The sequence below is a fragment of the Taudactylus pleione genome, unplaced genomic scaffold, assembly GCF_031769625.1.
Source record: "Taudactylus pleione unplaced genomic scaffold, aTauple2 ptg000518l, whole genome shotgun sequence".
Classification (NCBI taxonomy): Eukaryota; Metazoa; Chordata; class Amphibia; order Anura; family Myobatrachidae; genus Taudactylus; species Taudactylus pleione.
The window spans coordinates 1,301,974-1,321,001 of record NW_028284920.1 but is presented as its reverse complement, the minus strand read 5'-3'; the positions used below and the strand labels follow the sequence as shown (position 1 = coordinate 1,321,001).

At 41.5% G+C, this 19,028-nt stretch overlaps 1 protein-coding gene across 1 annotated transcript in view; it reads right to left on the bottom strand.

Moving 5' to 3' along the window:
* Positions 1–19,028, bottom strand: part of PHYHIPL (phytanoyl-CoA 2-hydroxylase interacting protein like) — a 174,116-nt gene that overhangs the window by 46,354 nt on the left and 108,734 nt on the right. The window contains exon 2 of the mRNA XM_088450456.1: positions 5,090–5,286. Within this exon, the coding sequence (XP_088306582.1) occupies positions 5,090–5,286 (197 nt within the window). The remainder of the gene's footprint in view (positions 1–5,089; positions 5,287–19,028) is intronic.

Below are 19,028 nucleotides of genomic sequence, written 5' to 3'. Positions count from 1 at the left end.
TCCCCCCTAACAATTACCTTATAGGTTTTTAGTATTTTATATTATTTAATCTATACTGATTATTAAAGCTGCATACTATGGGATATCACCCTGGATTACGGCTCACCTTCTTGGAGGGAAAAGATACCATTATGGATTTGAGTAATTTTGTGAGTAATGGTACACAGTGTTTTTCACCATACATAAAGATACCATGATATGTTTTATCGACGCTGACGCTAAGTGAGTGAGGCGCACTTCACATATACATTTCATTTTACTTGAAAGAAAAGAAACCATTTTACGCTATTCATTGTGAGTAAAGGTGCGTCGCAAGGAGGAGAAACCTGAGAAAATATATATATTAAGAAAAGACATGGTTTAAGGAGCTACCCCAGACTCTACCAAGTGGGTCTGTGTATGCCTCTTCTTGCCTAATGAAGTGTGCTATATTAAGATATATTCTGATACGTTAAAGATACCTTTTAATGAGTGAATCCAACCTCTGTCCAGTGAGTCTGGGTACGCTCCATATAGACAAATTAGGATGAATTTAATGTAATACTGGGCAATACTACACACTGTATCTTATTTTTGTTTTGTCAAATTCCACGACCACTTGAGGAAAACCCCAATACTCCGAAAGCACAAAGAAAACAAACATCCACACTTTACTTACATGATAAATATTCTATTTTATTTGAATCATCTTATCCTCACTCTGTTTACTCAATAAGTAGCACTAATTCCTGCACTTGTTCATTTACATCCCTACACACTCAGCACACATTCATTAGATCGTGGATTCTCATATTTCAAGCCCAGGAAAATAGTTGTAGAAATATATACAGTATAATATATAATTTTTTTTAAAGCAATTATGTTGCTGCAATAAATATATATCTCTTTTGTTACGCTGAAAATATGTTTTTATAGCAATGGCGTGCTACTGTACCTTCAGATTTTGGCGGCAGGCTTTATACCCTATGTTCATTTAACACATTCATTTTGCTTTTTTTCATATTGAAAAGTGCAGTTTGTTGTGGGTACCTGGATGGTACATTATAATAGGTTCAGCTGCCGGAGGACAAATCTACATATGCTTCTGATTGTAACTTCTCATGGGATGGAAAGATATAGCTTTCTTAGTTCTTATCTTTCAGAGCTCTTACAGAAGCACTCCATCCAAAACCATAAATGAAATGATTTTTATTTAAATTCTCCCTTGATAAAAAGTTCTCTCTGTTCTGTAGTTCAATCATAAACCCCACTGGAGAGAGCGGTTCCCCACTGATAACATGTGAGCCATCTTTGGCTGTTCATCTCTACGACATCTCGCTTGCACAGCTGACAGTCTTCACTGCCTTCTCCTTGTCTTGTGTATTGGCCAGAGTGAGGCTGCTGGAAGGAGGATACTGTAATAGGACTGTAGGACTTACTTTAGGGAATCCTGCAGGTATATGATAGCCACATGCTTAGCAAAACACCTATTATATTGCTTTAGGACCCCATAAGAAAAGTCTTGCAGCAACGATGTCAAATTCACAACCCGTCCACCCACCCCCTTTCTGGTCTATAGATTGGAAGATGTGCAGGCAGTGATGGCTGTCAGCTTGCACAAATGACGAGTAGAACCGGCTCTGGGCATAGGCCATACAGGGTGACTCCGCTCCAAGGGGTCACCCGGCCTTCATGGCTTGTGGCATATTCATGTGATCAATCACCAACAAAAACCTTCCCTAGGGCATCAAATTGGACATGGATGGCTCTGCTGATGAGCCAAAGATGTGGAAGGTATTTAGTGGATGAACTATAATTTTCCTACAAGGCTGCGTGAAGCACTGCACTGTCAGCCATTACGGGGCATGGGGAAGATTTCACAAAGGGGGATTTTACAAAATAATTAAACTCTGTGTTTTGTGTGGGGTTCTCCAAGTTAATATAAAATCTGTTGTTCAACCTTAGTGCTAGGGACCCTTTCCCTGTTCTGAAGGCTTTCCCAGAGCTTTAACTATCCCAAGCCTCTCTCTGTTCTCCTTTGCAAAGACCCCATTCAGGTAGCGATGAGTGATTCAGTTTTGCAGAAAACCGAACACACCTGAACTTTGGGGTACTGAGTCTAACAGAGTCCCGGTTCTCATCACTATGGGGCTCTGAGTAGAACAGAGTCCTGGCTTGAATCACTTTGGGATTCGGAGTAGAACAGAGTCTCGGCTCTGATCATTTTGGAGAGTTGAGTAGAAGGGAGTACTGACTCAGGTCTTCTTGCCAAGTATGGAAATCGGATTTAAAAACCTGATCTTGTGTGTTTTGGATTGCATTCAGGTTCCTCCCTTGTGACTTCAGGCGCTATGACGTGGTCAAAATTGTTTGGAAATGAATGTTAAAGATGTTAATGATACTATAAGAACAATTCCAAGTTACATGATTTTAGCCGCTTTTAGCAATATTTAAAGAAATCCAAAACCAAAACTGAACCAACTCACTAGACCCGTTAAGCCAAAACCAAAACATGATGATAATATAGAACCAAAACCTAAATGTGTGCCCACATGTCTACATTCAAGGTGTCATCGGACTCGTTGTTCCATAGAACTTCTATGTTGTGTTTATTTATATGCTGCATCTTCATATCTCTGTGTAGGTGGCGGATCTTCTTAAAGCGAGAACTGTTGCTATGAGATTGTTGATTTATTTTCTGTGATCATTTAATTACAATAAAATTACAGTTCTGACAATTAGCAGATGTACAAAAGCAAAATACCTTAGTAATAAACCAGTTACAACATCTAATTGTCAACATATTATACATAAAACTAGACAGCAATCCTATGTTCACTTTGAAAATCAGGAAACAGTCTGGCAATGTGAAATAGAGATGCCTTGAATAGACATGTGTGACGGTTGTACAACAGGTGTATTCAGAAATACAGCAATACCAGGTTTACCAGCACAAATCACTGCAATTATAAATGACATGCCAAACAATTACAGTGTACACATGATGTCACCACCATTAAGAGCTCTCCCTCCACATGAAACAGATCCACACACCCAAAGGAGCACGTTCAATATTGCAATAATTACATTTGTTATATTTTACATAATTGTTCTCCCACAGATCACCCTGGCAGTCCCGGAAGGAAGGGAAAAGTCTCTGTTTCAGAATGTGAAATTCTTTTTGACACCTATTAAAATATCTCAGGTTTACAGGAAAAGATGAGTATCCCTAAACACACAAAGACTGGTGACACACAGACACTGAGAATGGGAGCTCTGCTAGTCTACTCCATGCCATTTATGGGCATCATGGCCATTTGTAGACTTACTCTGTCTGCCATAATGTAAAAGTAACATATAAAGCTTAATGAGCCTCCCTGCATTTTATATCAATATGAATTGTTCTAATTCCACCGCACCTGCTATTTAAAAGAGAAGAGCACACAATTTATTCAAATGATAAGCTGATATTATTTATCTGCCATTTTTTAGTTGCCTTCAAGTAAAAAAAAAAAAGCATACTTTAAAGTTGTTGCTAAACTATCCAATCAAGTTATGAGCTGACAGTTATTAAGAGAGTTTAAAACATTTTAATTGTAGTGTATGTCTATATCTATCTATCTATCTATCTATCTATCTATCTATCTATCTATCTAGGCAAAGAGGGTAATTTGCCATGTTCTGATGTCCAGAACAGGCCTCGCTCCCTAGGACAAGGTGCAGACAGGGTTCAGGATCCTGCCGTCTCCTACAAGGAAAGGTTTTAAGCACAGCTGCACTACATGGGTGTGATTGCTCTAGAGTGTGTGAAGGATAAAAGGAATGTGGAAGCCAGTCAGCAGGGGCTAGCAGTTGGCTTCCTGACACTAGCTGAGCTGGTGGGGCTTAGCTAGTGTCACGAAAGCCATCTTATGTATGCGAATGTAGTGTTATAACATTTTGGATGAGTAAAGAAGCCATCTGTCTAAACCAACCAGTGTGATGAGTCGTTACTTTGTAATCGGATTCTTACAAAGTGGTGTCAGAAGTGGGATCCTTCTGCCAGACGCATTCTGTGTGGCAAAGACCAGGCGCTGTTTTGCTGGGTAGGTGAAAGGGAAAGTTTGTTTATTTTTTATGTTGTTCCTCCTCAGATTGTAATACGCAGCAGCCACTGGCAGCTAAAATTATATGAGTGCCAGTAGCATTGGCTTATCAGTGTATGTTAAGGGAGACCTATTATCGCTACTCCATCGGCTCATACAACAAGATGGAGGTAATCTTCTGGGCCTTAACTAATGTGGCTACTGCGCAACAGGCTCAGCAGGACCAAATGCTAGCCATCGCTGAGGCCCAGGTGGAGAGCAACAAATTGTTATGAGCAGTGTTCAGTCAGCTCTGACTGGGTGAACATGGGCCTGCCGTGATGCAGAAGATGACAACATCAGACAATGTTGAGGCCTTATTTTTGTTCTTTGAGAAGACGGAAACTCAGCTTAAATGGTTAAAAGAGCAGTGGGTGGCAAAATTGGCTCCTTATTTGACAGGCAAAGCAGAGCAGGCCTATGTGTATATGCACCTGGGTTGCAATAGCACCATGGTTGCCATACCGCTTTTTTCTGGGGAGAGACTTCTCCTGTTTCAGGAAATTATACTCGACTGGATCGGTCTGGACATGCTGGCAACTGAATCACCAGCAGGACGTCCTACCTAACACTCACACCCAGAGCCGTAACTAAACATTTTGGTGCCCTGTGCCAGAAAGAGCATTGGCGCCCCCCTCATTTTTCAAAGGGACATAATGCACCCAAAAAAGGGCCATGGCTTCATGGGGAAGGGCCAGGGAAGAGATAGGAGAGGCCAGGAGATGCTGGGGATGAAATAAGAGGAAGCTACAAGCAAGAATGATAATAAACAGAAATTTGACAGGCCCAAACAGCGCCCCCTGATCTGACCTGACAAATAACTTGGCGCTGGTTTGCTCATCTCTACCTTCAACATTGGTCAGCACAAGACACAAGGCAAACCATATGGTTTAGGCTATCTGGTATTATACCAATCTATAGAGTATTTTTTAAGCTCTGAAACACAAGATAACATGGTGACAAGCAGTGATTTATTAATATCTTACCTTATGTTTAAATTTATTGGAATTCTTGTTCTCCTTCTTATTGAGGTCAATAAAGTAGTGTGTTATCCGGTCCTTCGATTTAGAATCCATATCCCAGGAAATCTTGAAGGAGTCGCATGTGATGTTGCTGATCTTGATATTGTGAGGAACAGGCAGCTCCTCCATCTCTGCAATGCCACTGTCTTGAGATTTATTTCCTATGAGGGAAGAAAACATGTTACTATTCCCGATCTCTAGATATGTCTTTCCAGAAGACCATGCAACTCATCCGCTTACAGAAATATTGATTGGTATAGACTAGAATGAAGGGATAGCAACTGGTTACTAGAGGCACATTCTCCTCTTTAGAAGATTTGGACCTCCAACACCACCACCCAGGCTGGCTCCAGGGGTAGCCGCACCCTGTGCCTACCTTCGTGTCCAGCGCCTCTTAGTCGTGCGCGGCACAGCCGAATGCGGCCGAATATGGGGGTGTGGCCTAATTACCTTAGGCCATGCCCCCTAAGTGACAATTCTTGGGGGGGCCCGCATGGCCGCCTCCCGTGTAATGTCAGGCTGGGGGAGAGCCCAGCACTCAGTCACTAGCTGGGCTTCCCTCAGCCCTCTCCCTGCACTGAATGGATGCTGCGTGCATGCAGCATCCATTCAGCTACTCCGGGTCCGGTACCGCCTCATAGCTGCAGCGGTGGGGCGGTGCCCAACCTCCCAAACAGACCACCCTCGAAAACACTTCGGCCCACGGGTGGAACAGGGAGGTGTGCGCCCTCTATGGGGGGCGCCCCTGTTCGACCGCACTGGTCGAACACCCCAAGTTCCAGCCCTGCCACCACCAAGTCAGATGTAAGATAGAAGTATGCTTTGTCCTTCTGGAGTGTCTCGCTCATTGATTTGGGTTCAGTTACCTTTCTTGACCAATTTGTACAAGTTAAGGTCATCTCCTATTGTTTGCACTCTATCGCCCTTCTAATGCTGGTTACAGATTTAAAACGACGTGTCGGTAAGCAGACTGGTCCACCATCAGAGCGGCCGATTGGTAAGCAATACACATTTACCAATTGGCCACTCAATATGTCTGGGCTGACATCACATCGCCCAGTTGAGATGTCAGTATCGGTGGGACCTGCAGCCAGTGTACAGGTGGTCGGCGGTTCGCCAATACAAACATGCAGATGCACCAATATATCTGCAAAATATATCGGCTACGGCTGTGCTGCAGGGCCAGCCTGATATGTCTGTGAACAACGTGTACACACCCAACAATGTACTCGCGATATATCGCTCGTCGAGCAAACTAACGCTATATATCGACAAGTGTGTACCCAGCATGAGTCACCATTTTTTATTCCCTCTGTGACCATGAATTACAAATACCTGAGTGATCTCCATTTATGAACTTCTGGTTCTCTGTGAGACAGATCTCTGTTGCCCCCCTCCCACCATCTGTGTGTTTCCTGGATCTATTAAATGTAAACTCCATCTGTATTTTTACATTCAAATTCCCAAAGTTATGTAAAATAGTTTGTAAATATGATTGTTATTCTTCCTGCTCCTTAGGATGTAAATAGATGATTTGAACCTATAAGCTTCTCTTTCGGTAAACTGGCCAACAATTATATTCTGCACCCAGCATTTCCTGGCAAACTTACAGTAGTGTTATTTCAAGATACAATTAATGCAATTACATGACGTGCAATACAAATATATATTGGTCGTGTCATATAAAGGTTGGAATGTGACTCTAATCAGCAGAAAACATCATAGAAATATCTGTGTTCAGATGATGTTTATGTACATTAAAAACAGATTTCAAATTAGTTACTGCAACATACAGGGCGATCATGTGTCGTTATCCCCATAAACATGTAAAGAATCATAGGAAAAACACCAGCGATTGGAAGTACATTATAATACTGTATGTAAAACCCCAAAAGACGGAGCCTTTACTAGAACCCATCACTAATGTAGGACATATTTGTAATTGTGTATAGATTCTGTGATTGTGGAGGATTTCATAACATCAGAAATTACAATTTGCATTTTATGATCAACCATCTGTATAAGAAAACAGAACTGTTATCACCATGTAGTATTATATAATGATGCTATGTCCTGTGGATATGTTCTATATCAGATCTAGCATTTTACTAAAAGAACATTAAATCACAGATATTTAACACTTAATGCACATTTTCTCAATGCAATATAATGTACAATGCAGGATTTTTATTTTTATCTTAGGCATACGATTGTCTAAAAGCAGAACTCGAGCACTTACCATTCCAGATTAAATGTGCATAGAACTGTATATTAACCCATTCACACATATTTCACATCTATTTATAATACACACTTGCTTTGTTCATGCCCATTGAAAGGTCTCAGACTCCTCTAATACCCGTTTTCCACCAAAATTACGGGTCTGACCCAGAGTTGGAACAGGGTTCCTAACCGGATCAGACCCTGAATTTAGGCGGCGCCGACTCAGGATATTCCCGAGTCGGCGCCGCTCACACCAAAGTCGGGTCTGCATAGACCCGGCTTTTCCAGCGTGAAAGTGGATGCTTGGAGATGGCGTCATCTCCAAGCCCCACTGAAGCCGGACCAATCGGCCGGCTTGCGGCGCACTGCAGGTCATCGTGACCCGGAGTGCAGGGTTTCACGGGCTACGCCAGTGTTAAACCCTGCTATTTACCTGGGTTGGATGGCCGGGTAACTCGACCCGGCGATCCAACCCTCACTCCTTTTACACCAAGGAGCTGCCCGGGTTAACCCTGCAATAACCCGGGTTTTAGCTCTGGTGTAAAAGGGGTGTAAAAGGGGTATAACAGAGATAATTGTTAATTAATATGTCACTGTAGCCATTGTTTCAATACAGAAACTCTCTTTTTGCATGCCCGTTGGTATTAAGATACAGGCCTGATTCAGCTTTGGCAATAGAGTAAAGGCGCACATCAACTAGGTGATATTAATGAGCGATTGAACGATAACGACATAGTTATCGGTCAATCGCTCATTAATCGTGCACTATAATGTCGGACACGACCAGCAATGCGCGCTCCCGCTGGTCGTTTCCGACATCAATCATCGCATGAACATGCTGTTCAATCTGCCGCTAACTACAGATTGACAACAACATGTTGGATTTCAACGATCTTGTTAAAACCATATTGCACTGCAGGTGGGGCAGATTTAAAATGTTTAAATCTAAATTGTAGTGTAAAAATGAAGTGGTGTAGTATTTGTGGGCTACATACAAAAAGCAGCCGGTATTTACCCTACATGCAAAAAAAAAAAATGTATGTTTTTGCACAGCTTGCGTTGCAACATGGTTTGTCCAGGTATAGAGTTACTTGCTTATATTGGACTATGGGCCTGATTCAGCAAGGAACGCAAATGTGCGCACGCACTTGGCCGCTGCGTGTATATGCTAATCTGTGCATACACACGGCAACCGCAGCACAAGATGCAGACACCCAGCAATACATAATGCGCACCATTTCCTGATCGCACTGGTTGGTTCGTACACGCGCAGTATGATGCATGCACAGTGCGAAACCATTAGCCAAGAGTATGCGTGCGCACATTTGCGTTCCTTGCTGAATCAGGCCCTATATTCCCAAAGCTGAATCAGGCCCACAGTCCACTGTATCATTTTTATATTTTGAGAGAAAAAAAAAATGTATATAACACGTTTACTAAAACCCTCAATACATAAAATAATATCGCAGTGATACACGTGTTGATCAGTCGGTATAAATATTAAGGCTGGAGACATGGGGCCTGATTCAGTAAGGATCGAAACTGCAATTGCAATAGTGATTACGCACGCAGTCTCACTGCAAAGATATGCTAATCCTCTGCGATCGCTATTCTGTCACAGCACAACATACACACATCCGTAATACTTAGCAAAACCATCGGTAACATCGAGTACCATCGCAGCCTCACGCACACTTGCACAAGCTCTGACCTTACTCAGGAATTACTAACCTCGTTGCACGCAGTGAGTACACAAGCTGCGTATGGCATCACAGTGCCTAATTTATGCACGCCCCTGCAACAGCGTTCAAAAGCACTGCCACGCCTGCGTTTCGCCAACCACCCCACCCGTCATCACCCACAAATGGGATTTCCTGGATCTGCATAGTCACTGCGATCGCAGTCCCGATCACAGTGGAGTGTTTGTGCATGCGCACTGCGCTGCTTACGCATGCGCAAAATGCAACAATCAGCCAATTGCGTGCGCAATCGCAGTTGCGCTCCTTGCTGAATCAGGCCCATGGTTTCAGTTCCACTTCTAAGACTTGGAAGATTGCTGCAGTTACTACTCACAAATGTCACAATGATTCTATAATATGGTCTATAATGGGTCTATACAGGAATGAAAACACTGAGTTGTTTGTTTCATCTAAGACTATTCTCTTTACAGCTCTAGGGCTAATCCTCTATTATAAATTACAATTTGTTAGCACTATAAAACAGGGAAGTGTCCTTGTAATGTACAAAAGATTAAATTCTTCTTTTATATATAAAAACACTGCAATAAATGAATGTGCACAGGGCTGAAAGGTTTAAGCAACCGGACTAAAACTTACTGTATACAAAGTTATAATAATATTTTAAAAATTATATATATATTTTGCCTAAGGACGGTATTCAATTTTTTCTACCCTCCTTCGCGCCCGATGGAGCTATTCAATTGTTGCTCCTGTTGGGCGCAATCAGCTGCAGGTGCACCATTTCAGCTCGCAACCCCTGAGGGGTGTCAGCTGAAATGGGCGAAAAGGTGACCCATTTGGGCGCCAAAACGGCACTTTTCACAATCGCGCCCAGCACTTTGGTCAGGGGTTGCCGTTTTACGCTGCTAAACCCTACCTCTATGGGCGAGATCAGCATCAATTCAATAGCGCCCCGCGGTCTCCCATGACTTTGGGCGGGAGATCAGGTGCGAGAAAACAATTGAATACCGCCTTATGTGTGTAAGCAAAGTTAAGCATAGCGTAGTGAAGATCTAAAGAAATCATCTTAAGGGGTCTATATGCCAGTATCAAGCTCTAACTAATGGTGGGTACACACTATACAGATATATCTGCAGATGATGGTTGTTCGTACACACTGAACAACCATCATCTGTGCCTGCCCTCAGGTCCTGGCGACCAGGGGGCGTGTCCCAGTGGGCGGGAGGGTGTCCTGCCCCCCTCCTCGCGGCTGCCGCTGTGTGTGTACGGGCGGTCTGCTGATCGCCCGTACACACTTGCCGATGGACAGATATGTCTGCAGACTTATCAGTTCATTGGTGTGCAGCACAGTCAATGTGATATGTCTGTGAACTACGTTGTTCACAGATATATCGTCTGTACACACTGGCCGACGGGGGCACGATATATTGGCTGATCAATTGATCGGCCAATAAATCGGCCAGTGTGTACCCAGCTTTACAGTCCACACATAACCTCGCATATTGTCTCATTCTTCACTTTCACATCCTCCTAACCCTAGGCCAACTTTCCTGTGCGACTGGATCATACAGCCCACCCATAACCTTTGCAATCTGGCTGGACCAATATGCAATATGTAGCACCTATCCTTGTGTATAAACACCTATTTCCCTATAGATTGTAAAGTTCGCAAGCAGGGCCCTCTTACCCTTATCTATGTCTGTTACTACCCTGTTCTGTTCTATTAATGTTGTTTCCAATTGTAAAGCACAACGGAATATGCTGCGCTATATAAGAAACTGTTAAATAAATTGACCCCAAAATGTGAAACGCAATTCATAGCACCGTGCACCCTGCAGGGGTACTTGGTACCTCCCCCAATCCAGGATCTCCCAGAAGGGTGTTCCCCATTCAGCAACTTTTGTGGATAAGGACATTATATTAATTTTAGCACATTACAATGGATGAAAAACAAAACAAAAAGTCAAGTTACAGGCTGCAATATTTAATATCCATGTCAAAAACACAGTAAAAATAAAACCCTTTCACCTACAACTTTAGTATAATACATTTTCTTGCCATTAGTCAAACATTGTATGTGGATTGTTACTTTATTATTGCACATGGACTTCTAACTCCTTTTATGTGTGCAATGAAGCAGATCGTTTTTTCAATAACACACTTCCTGTGCAGAATTAAATTAGCCGTCTGTTGTCAGAAGATTCTTCCAGCAGTATTTAAATGAGCTGTCTGGTCTCATACTGGAGGATCTTGATTATTTTGCTTTTGTTGATTGCACCAGACTCCAGGCTAGTGTTAGGTAGTGAGTAACCCAACCTACAGTAAGTGTGATTAACCCAATCTGAGTGTGATTTCTAAATGTTCCCCAGCAGAGATAGGTCTCATTCAGAAACACTTGGAAGAGTTTGGTAGCATTTATGTGGCAGGCTTTCATGTAATCAGAGAACTTTTAAAGACTGTAACAAGTTAATACTGTTGTATTGTGTAATCAGCTGAAAGCTGCAATACAATGTAACACTTGGCAGCACTCCTAACATTGTGAGAAAATCCTTGAAATGTGAGAATTGGAATACTTGAAGATGTTCTATTTGCGCCTGATGTAAATTGTACATTTTCTTGCTAGCATTATAAATATCAGCGACGTAACTCCGAGTTACGATCCCCAGTGCTGGCCATGCCCCCATCAGCAAAGGCCACGGGGCGCGGGACCCCAAGCGACCGGGGCGCTGTTAGGGCCTTTTGGAGCGTCTGCATCTGCGATTTTGGCTGCAGGGTGCCATTCCAGGCATCCTTCTAGCCAGATACAGGGACCGTGGCTGATTGGTAGTGCCGCCCACAGAGCGCTGCGTTCTGGGCGGCGGCACGGGTTGCTCATAGCTAGTTATGGCCCTGATGAATATATATATATATATATATATATATATGTACACACACACCAAGTAACATCCTGACTTTTAATGTTATTAGTCGCGCACCATGACAGTACTGCCCAGAGCTACCTTAGAAGGGATCTACAGACTGCAGGGTTCACGCCTGCCGCAGCGCTACTGGCTGCGTAACCCTGCAAGCCAAAAGAGGTGCAGAGTGGCTGCAATGGAGGACCCCCCTCACAAAGCATTAGTTGCACCCCAAGTAAATGTGCCGTATACTTACAGCTAACTATAAACTTATGGGTAAATAAGCTAGGCAGATCACCTAGAAACCCATCAATAGGTATAACTCCCTGTATAGATCTGTTTACGCCCTGTTGTAACTATACACACTGTCTCTGCTTCATTCTTATTTTCCTCTATAAAAATGTACTTCTGGTAGATTATGGAGTTCACTGGGCAACCTACTCCATCCCTGCTTCAACCTCCTCCCCATGCACGTGTGTACCCTCCTTAAGGAAATGTTATGACCAGCAGAAGTCCTGTGGAATTAAAGAGCTGACGTATAGGGAATCTAAATTCCTGCTGAGATCCATTTATGTAGTCAGAATCCCATAGGCTACAAATTTCCCCTTGTACAGCTGCCGGCGCCGGCACCCCCCCCCCCCCCCTGTGCGGTCATTGGCGCCCCATGTGCGGTCCCCGGGAACTCTCAATTTTTTCCTCTCCGGAATTTGGGCTGCCCCGTTTCCCCCCTCAGTATCTGGGTCAGTGACAGCTCTTGGCGCTCTTGGCTGTGATTTACATGCAAATTCCATCTAACTCAACCTCTCTAATGTGAAGGTAAGTTCCATGGCCACATAGAAGTAGAAGGCAGTAGGTGGGGCATTATCAGTGATAGTGTTTCACGCTTTATGAAGTTATATTTTTCGCATACCTGCCTTTATGTTTAAATATGAATTTTACAGGGTTACCTGCCTTTATGTTTAAATATTCATTTTACAGGGTTACTCACCGGAGTATTTAAGACGTGGTGAACATATGCACAGTTTAGTAGTTCAGTATGAAACTTTTTCTATATACTTTGCAGAACCATTTAGTGTGTTAACACATTTATACTCCTTTTACACCAGAGCTAAAACCCGGGTTTTTAAAGGGTTAACCCGGGCAGCTCTCTGGTGTAAAAGGGGAGAGGGCTGGATCGCCGAGTGACCCGGCAATCCAACCCAGGTAACTGGTAGGGTTTAACACGGGCGTAGCCCGTGAAACCCTGCTGTGAGAACAGCGCACTCCGGGTCACGATGACCTGGAGTGCACTGCTAGCCGGCTGATTGGTCCGGCTTCAGTGGCACTTGGAGATGACGTCATCTCCAAGCGACCACTTTCACTCCGCAAAAGCCGGGTCTATGCAGACCCAACTGCGGTGTGAGCGGCGCTGACTCGGGAATATCCCGAGTCGGCGCCGGCAAAATTCCGGTTCTGATCCGGATAGGAACTTTGTTCCAACTCCGGGTCAGACCCGGAATTTAGATGGAAAAGGGGTATTACAGAGTTTTCTATATAAATCTAGAGTGTTTTTTTGTGTAAATGATATTTATTCTCTCGGGCGCTATATTTTTTTAATGTTTGATAAACTACTTGTAATTACTATTGGTCTCGTGTTTATTTAACAAGTTATATCCACTATTTCAGTTAGAGCTCAGTTCCACAGCCTCTCCTCGTTTTTGTAATTTTTGCATTGCAGGAGGACTGCAATCCCTTTAGGCTGGTCAGCTGCTTATTATACACCTGCAATTTATATGTATTTTTAATTGTTAATACCATGGGGGGGGGGAGAGTGTGTGTGTGTCACTGCTGGCAGGGACTGATATGGGAATGACTGAAACATTCTCTGTAAAAGGTTACGTAATATGTGTGCGCTATACAAATTGTTAACAATTAGGACTGAAACCTTAATGTGTTAATTTAAATCATCAACATATGACATGAAGTGTTATTTATTTATTTTTGTCTAGCAGGAAGATTTAATCCACTTCTGTGCCAGTCAACAGAGCTTAATCCTAAAACATCCAACTGTTATTTTGTTTCAGTAATCCGGAAATCTTTGAAGCTCTGATTATTGAGACCCAGATTATGCAATTTATACAAAGTACTCTATTTATTTGACATTTATTAGGGACTGTGTCAGCTGGGTCTATTAGAGACAAAACAAAGACTTGTGTACACCGTGATAGATGTACAGATTGTTTTCATTGAATTACTGTTTTATCTGTACAATTACATTTAAACCCACAGAATTTATCTTTTTCTTGATTCAAAATAGTTTTTTTTTATTAAGTGATTGCTTATTAATTTCTTGTATTCTAGAATTGCCTGAAAAAAACAAAACAGCAGCTGCCCCTCCCTTTGTCATCTATTCTTCATGTCTGATTCAGTATTATGAAGCATAACAGCAGCTGTATCTCACGATTTAAACGCTGCCCTTCTGTCACAGACTATTAGCAATAGTGTATAGCACACATGTAAGAACAGCATGGGGACTGTGGGAACTGATGACTGACAGCTGTTATAATAACCACTATTGTATTATAATGTACAAAGATATGTTTTTTTTATTTGTTTATTCTACTATCCTACTATGCAGTTAGTAACTAATCTGAAGCAGACACATTTTACCAAATATTTTAAAAAGTCAACATTTTGGAGCATTAATGGATGTACATGTACCAATTACACAATCATGATAGATTATACACACACGAACACACACACACACACACACACACACACTCACAATTAGTGCTGCACTCGGGACGGAATAAATACAGCAGGCAGCGGATATCTATATCTATCTATCTATCTATCTATCTATCTATCTATCTATCTATCTATCTATCTATCTATCTATCTATCTATCTCAGTAATACTGATATGTGAAGTGAATGACATTGATTATCTTGTTACAATGGCACCTGTCTAGGAGTGAGATATATTAGGCAGCAAGTATACAGTCAGCTCTTCAATTTTAAACCCACATGCGAAAAGGAGTCCTAGCACTGTAGTGCACACAGATATACAAGTATCACATATCAAATGAATGAATAGAACACTACGCTGGTGCGTTCTATTCGCATCGCTTTGCGACTTAGGGCCGGATTCAATTATACCGCTTTTACACCTAAATTCCGGGTCTGATCCATAGGTTGGAACAGGGTTCCAATCGGATCAGACCCGGAATTTAGCCGCCGCCGACCCAGGATTTTCCCGAGCCGGCGCCATTCACACTGGAGCCGGGTCTGCATAGACCCGGCTTTTTCGGCGTTGAAGCAGACGCTTGGAGATGACGTCATCTCCAAGCGCCACTGAAGGCGGCCAATCGGCAGGCATGCAGCATGATCCAGGTCACCGTGACCCGGATCGCGCAGTTTACACAGCAGGGTTTCAGGGTTATTCCAGTGTTAAACCCTGCTAGTTACCTGGGTTGGATTGTTGGATCACTCGACCTGGCAATCCAACCATTTCCCCTTTTACACCAAGGAGCTACCCAGGTTAACCCTGCAATAACCCGAGTTTTATCTCTGGTGTAAAAGGGGTATTAGAGATGAAAAGTGCCGCTTGGAGAAAAGTTTTCAAAATATCTCCATATTCAATTCCAGGACGATTTCGCCTAAGCGGAACGTCAATGCATTGTAATAGGCGGAAAAGTATCTCCTATGAAGAGCAGGTGAAAAAAAGTGCAAAATCATTATTTTGGGGTGCAAACGTGGGGAAATTACTCAGAACCCTTGGGACAGCCCCCCCAAAGGACAAATCAACCCAAAAAATAAAAACAATACATCAGAACACCCCAAAAATTAACATTTTTGGGGTGAAAAAGTAAAAAGTGGGTGGCCAACTATGAAAACTAGCAAAATAGACTTCTTGGGGTGCTGTAAGGAGGGGCCAAGTGTTTCTGGGATTGCAGGTGCATGCATTAGGGCGGTTTTTCACGTTTTTTAAAAGTTCATTTTAGAAATACAAAAATATGCTAGCACCCATTTTCAAGTACCCCAAATTTGACAGGACTATTTATTTTCACCAAAAAATACTGTTTTCTACCATTTTCAGCACTTTTAGAAATAAGCAGATACCTGTATATAGCTTTTAACAGAAATTAATGACACAAAGTACCTTTATTAGTACACATCTGTACTGATTTCCAGTGTCAGTGCATCTTATTTTGGGGTACAGACTGATTCCCCCAATCAATTCAGTACTTTTCGCCTGTCCTGCATTTGAATTAGACGAAAAGCGGGGACGTGCACGGAAAGATTCCGCCTCAGAAACAGGCGAAGGCGGCGGAAAGTCGGACAGGCGAAACTTTTCCGACTTTTTGCCTCTAATTGAATATGGGCCTTAGATGCATTTTCGGTAAAAAAAAAAAACACCCAACGCTAGCAGAGTAGCACAGAATCAGACGGCTCACTCACGCCAGGCAAATCGCGCTGCGTGGCGTATTGAGGCTGGATGTATGGGGACACATCTGTATATCTGAACAAAGACAAATCTCTGTAACATCGCTTGGCATGTCAAATTTTTCAAATAAATATATGCATTCAGAAATATGTCTTAATTCCAATTGGAAATACTGGGGCTGATTAGTACGCAAACCTGATGGTTTGCATACTATTATGTTAGAAGAAGTGCAAACGTACTGTTCTCAGTTTTCTTTTAAACTGTTATTATTGGAAATTCTTAGAAATGAAAAAATGAATACAGTGAGGAATATTAAAACACAAGGCCATGAAAAATACAAATGTACATCAAGAACATTGAATAAAAATCCTCTACAATAAAAGTAGGAAAACATTTGTTATAATTAGTAGACGTCGTAATGTCTAGAAAAATGATTAAGGATGGAAGCTGTTTAGGAGAGATCAGCATATCAGGGCCAATTAAGGGTAATTTGATCTGGGTGGGTGGGAATGGAATAAAAGGGGTGATAACTAAAAGGGGGAGGGGGTATTTGAAAGATCTGTGATTTGAGAATAGTCAAAGCAGCAGCAGCAGAGTTGCAATTATTTATTAATGATTTTGCACACAGCAAACAGAATGGTTAATATAATTTCTGTTTTTTTCCCCCCATGGCTTTATAATTTGATGCCTAAGGAGCATATGCAATTGCAGGTGAAATTTTGAAAAACCCTGTGGTGCGGGGTTATTCACACAGCTGCGAAGATTTTCCTATTCAATTGCCAGGTAGAACATCAGAAATTACTGCAGCTATTTTCTCACAGCCCCAGAGCAGGTCTAGAAGGAAAAAAAAATCCCTATTGTAAGCTACAAATGTCGGGGACCCCTTCAGAACATCTTGGACACCTTCCTTAATGACTAATTAGGCAAATGGAAGTTTTAAATTAGCCTAACTGGTCCTATAATTACATGTCATCATTGGTTATTAAAACCAATAATGGTCTTAAATTACACCAAATGAACATTTTTTGTTTACTTTTGCACTCCAAATTTAATTAAAGCATTTAAACAAAAATTATTGCTTTATTATATATATATATATATATATATATATATACATATATACATATATATATATATACACACACACACACACACACACATACATATATATTGACAAAATTTGACTTCCATGTAGAAAATTGGGGTGCCATAGAAAGTGTGACCACAAAATATTTATATAAACAATTGGCTTCAATCCATGGCACTCAAGCATCTGCGGTGCCTTTGGTATATGACCACACTATTTAAGTAAAAAAATTATACAAACTCGGCACTCGCCTGCTTATATTTCAAACTGTAATATATTTAAATTTAACTATATTACAGTTTGGAATATAAGCAGGTGAGTGCCGAGTTTTCATGATTTGTAAAATATTATAATATTTTTTTCCATTTTTTTTAGGGTAGACGCAATTAACCCATTTATTTAAATATCACAGGCTTTTGCCTGGAAAATGTTGTGACCAATTTTTTTTCTATTGAATACCACCGCATGTATTGGGAGCACACATACCCGCAGTAATAAAAAATTGAACCTGATATTGAGAACATTTTTGCAGTGGAAACCTCATGGCCAATTGGATATGTCCATAAGTGTAGATTCCTTGGGATTTATTGTTCTGATGAATAGTTTGGTTTAATAAATGTAATTTTATTTTTGTTTATGAAGCAACATTGGCAGCAAAATGTGCACATATGGATAGAATATAAATCTATAGCATGTACAGAATATACATATTGATTTCCAAGAGTAATAGGTAAATGTAATAGACTGCATGATGCAGACATCGGCAAGTCTGCCCGATGTTTTAATGGGGCAATCATGTAAAAGGCAAAACCAACCTGTTTTTGGCTTTTAAACAATTGTCCTTTGAAACATTGGGAAGATTCGCTGGAAACGTGCCAATGGCTGCAAGTCACAGGCTAATTCATTTATCCTGAAAAGTGTATTAAAGGTACAATGTGAACGGATATATTGTTTTTTGGAATATTACTTGCTTCGCCACAGGAAGACATAAGGGGATATTCAATTGAGGTCCTGTGGGAACATTGCATGATGTGTAGCAGCAACATTTATTGGTACTAAAACCTATTTTGCTTCTCTGCAAAAATTGGTGATATTTACAGTACAGTAATAACCGGTAATACGCTAAAGCAACTGGCATGGTGCTGACTCTGCATCAGCCCAAATGAGTACGGTATGCCATTCTGCATAGGATATCATGCAGTTTAATGCAATTAAAAGCAGAGGAGAAAGTACACATAAAAAATACATAGCAACACAGCCTACTAAGCTACTACAAACACCACGAAACAGAGCAGATGCTATTATAAATCTACGACCTGAAAGACCCTTCTGGGAGCTAAGGTAGAAGTTTATTTATATACCATTCAACATCAGTCCCTCAATATAAGGCAGAGAAGCAGAGAGAATTACATAAGTCCATTGTCGCTATAGAAAATCACCAGGAAACACTCAACTATTGGTTTTATTTGCAGTTGACAGAAACAAGGCTTTTACCATGACACAATATTATCCTTAAAGGGTGGAAAATAAAAATACCAGTTAATTGTGCAATGAGGCGATGATTCATT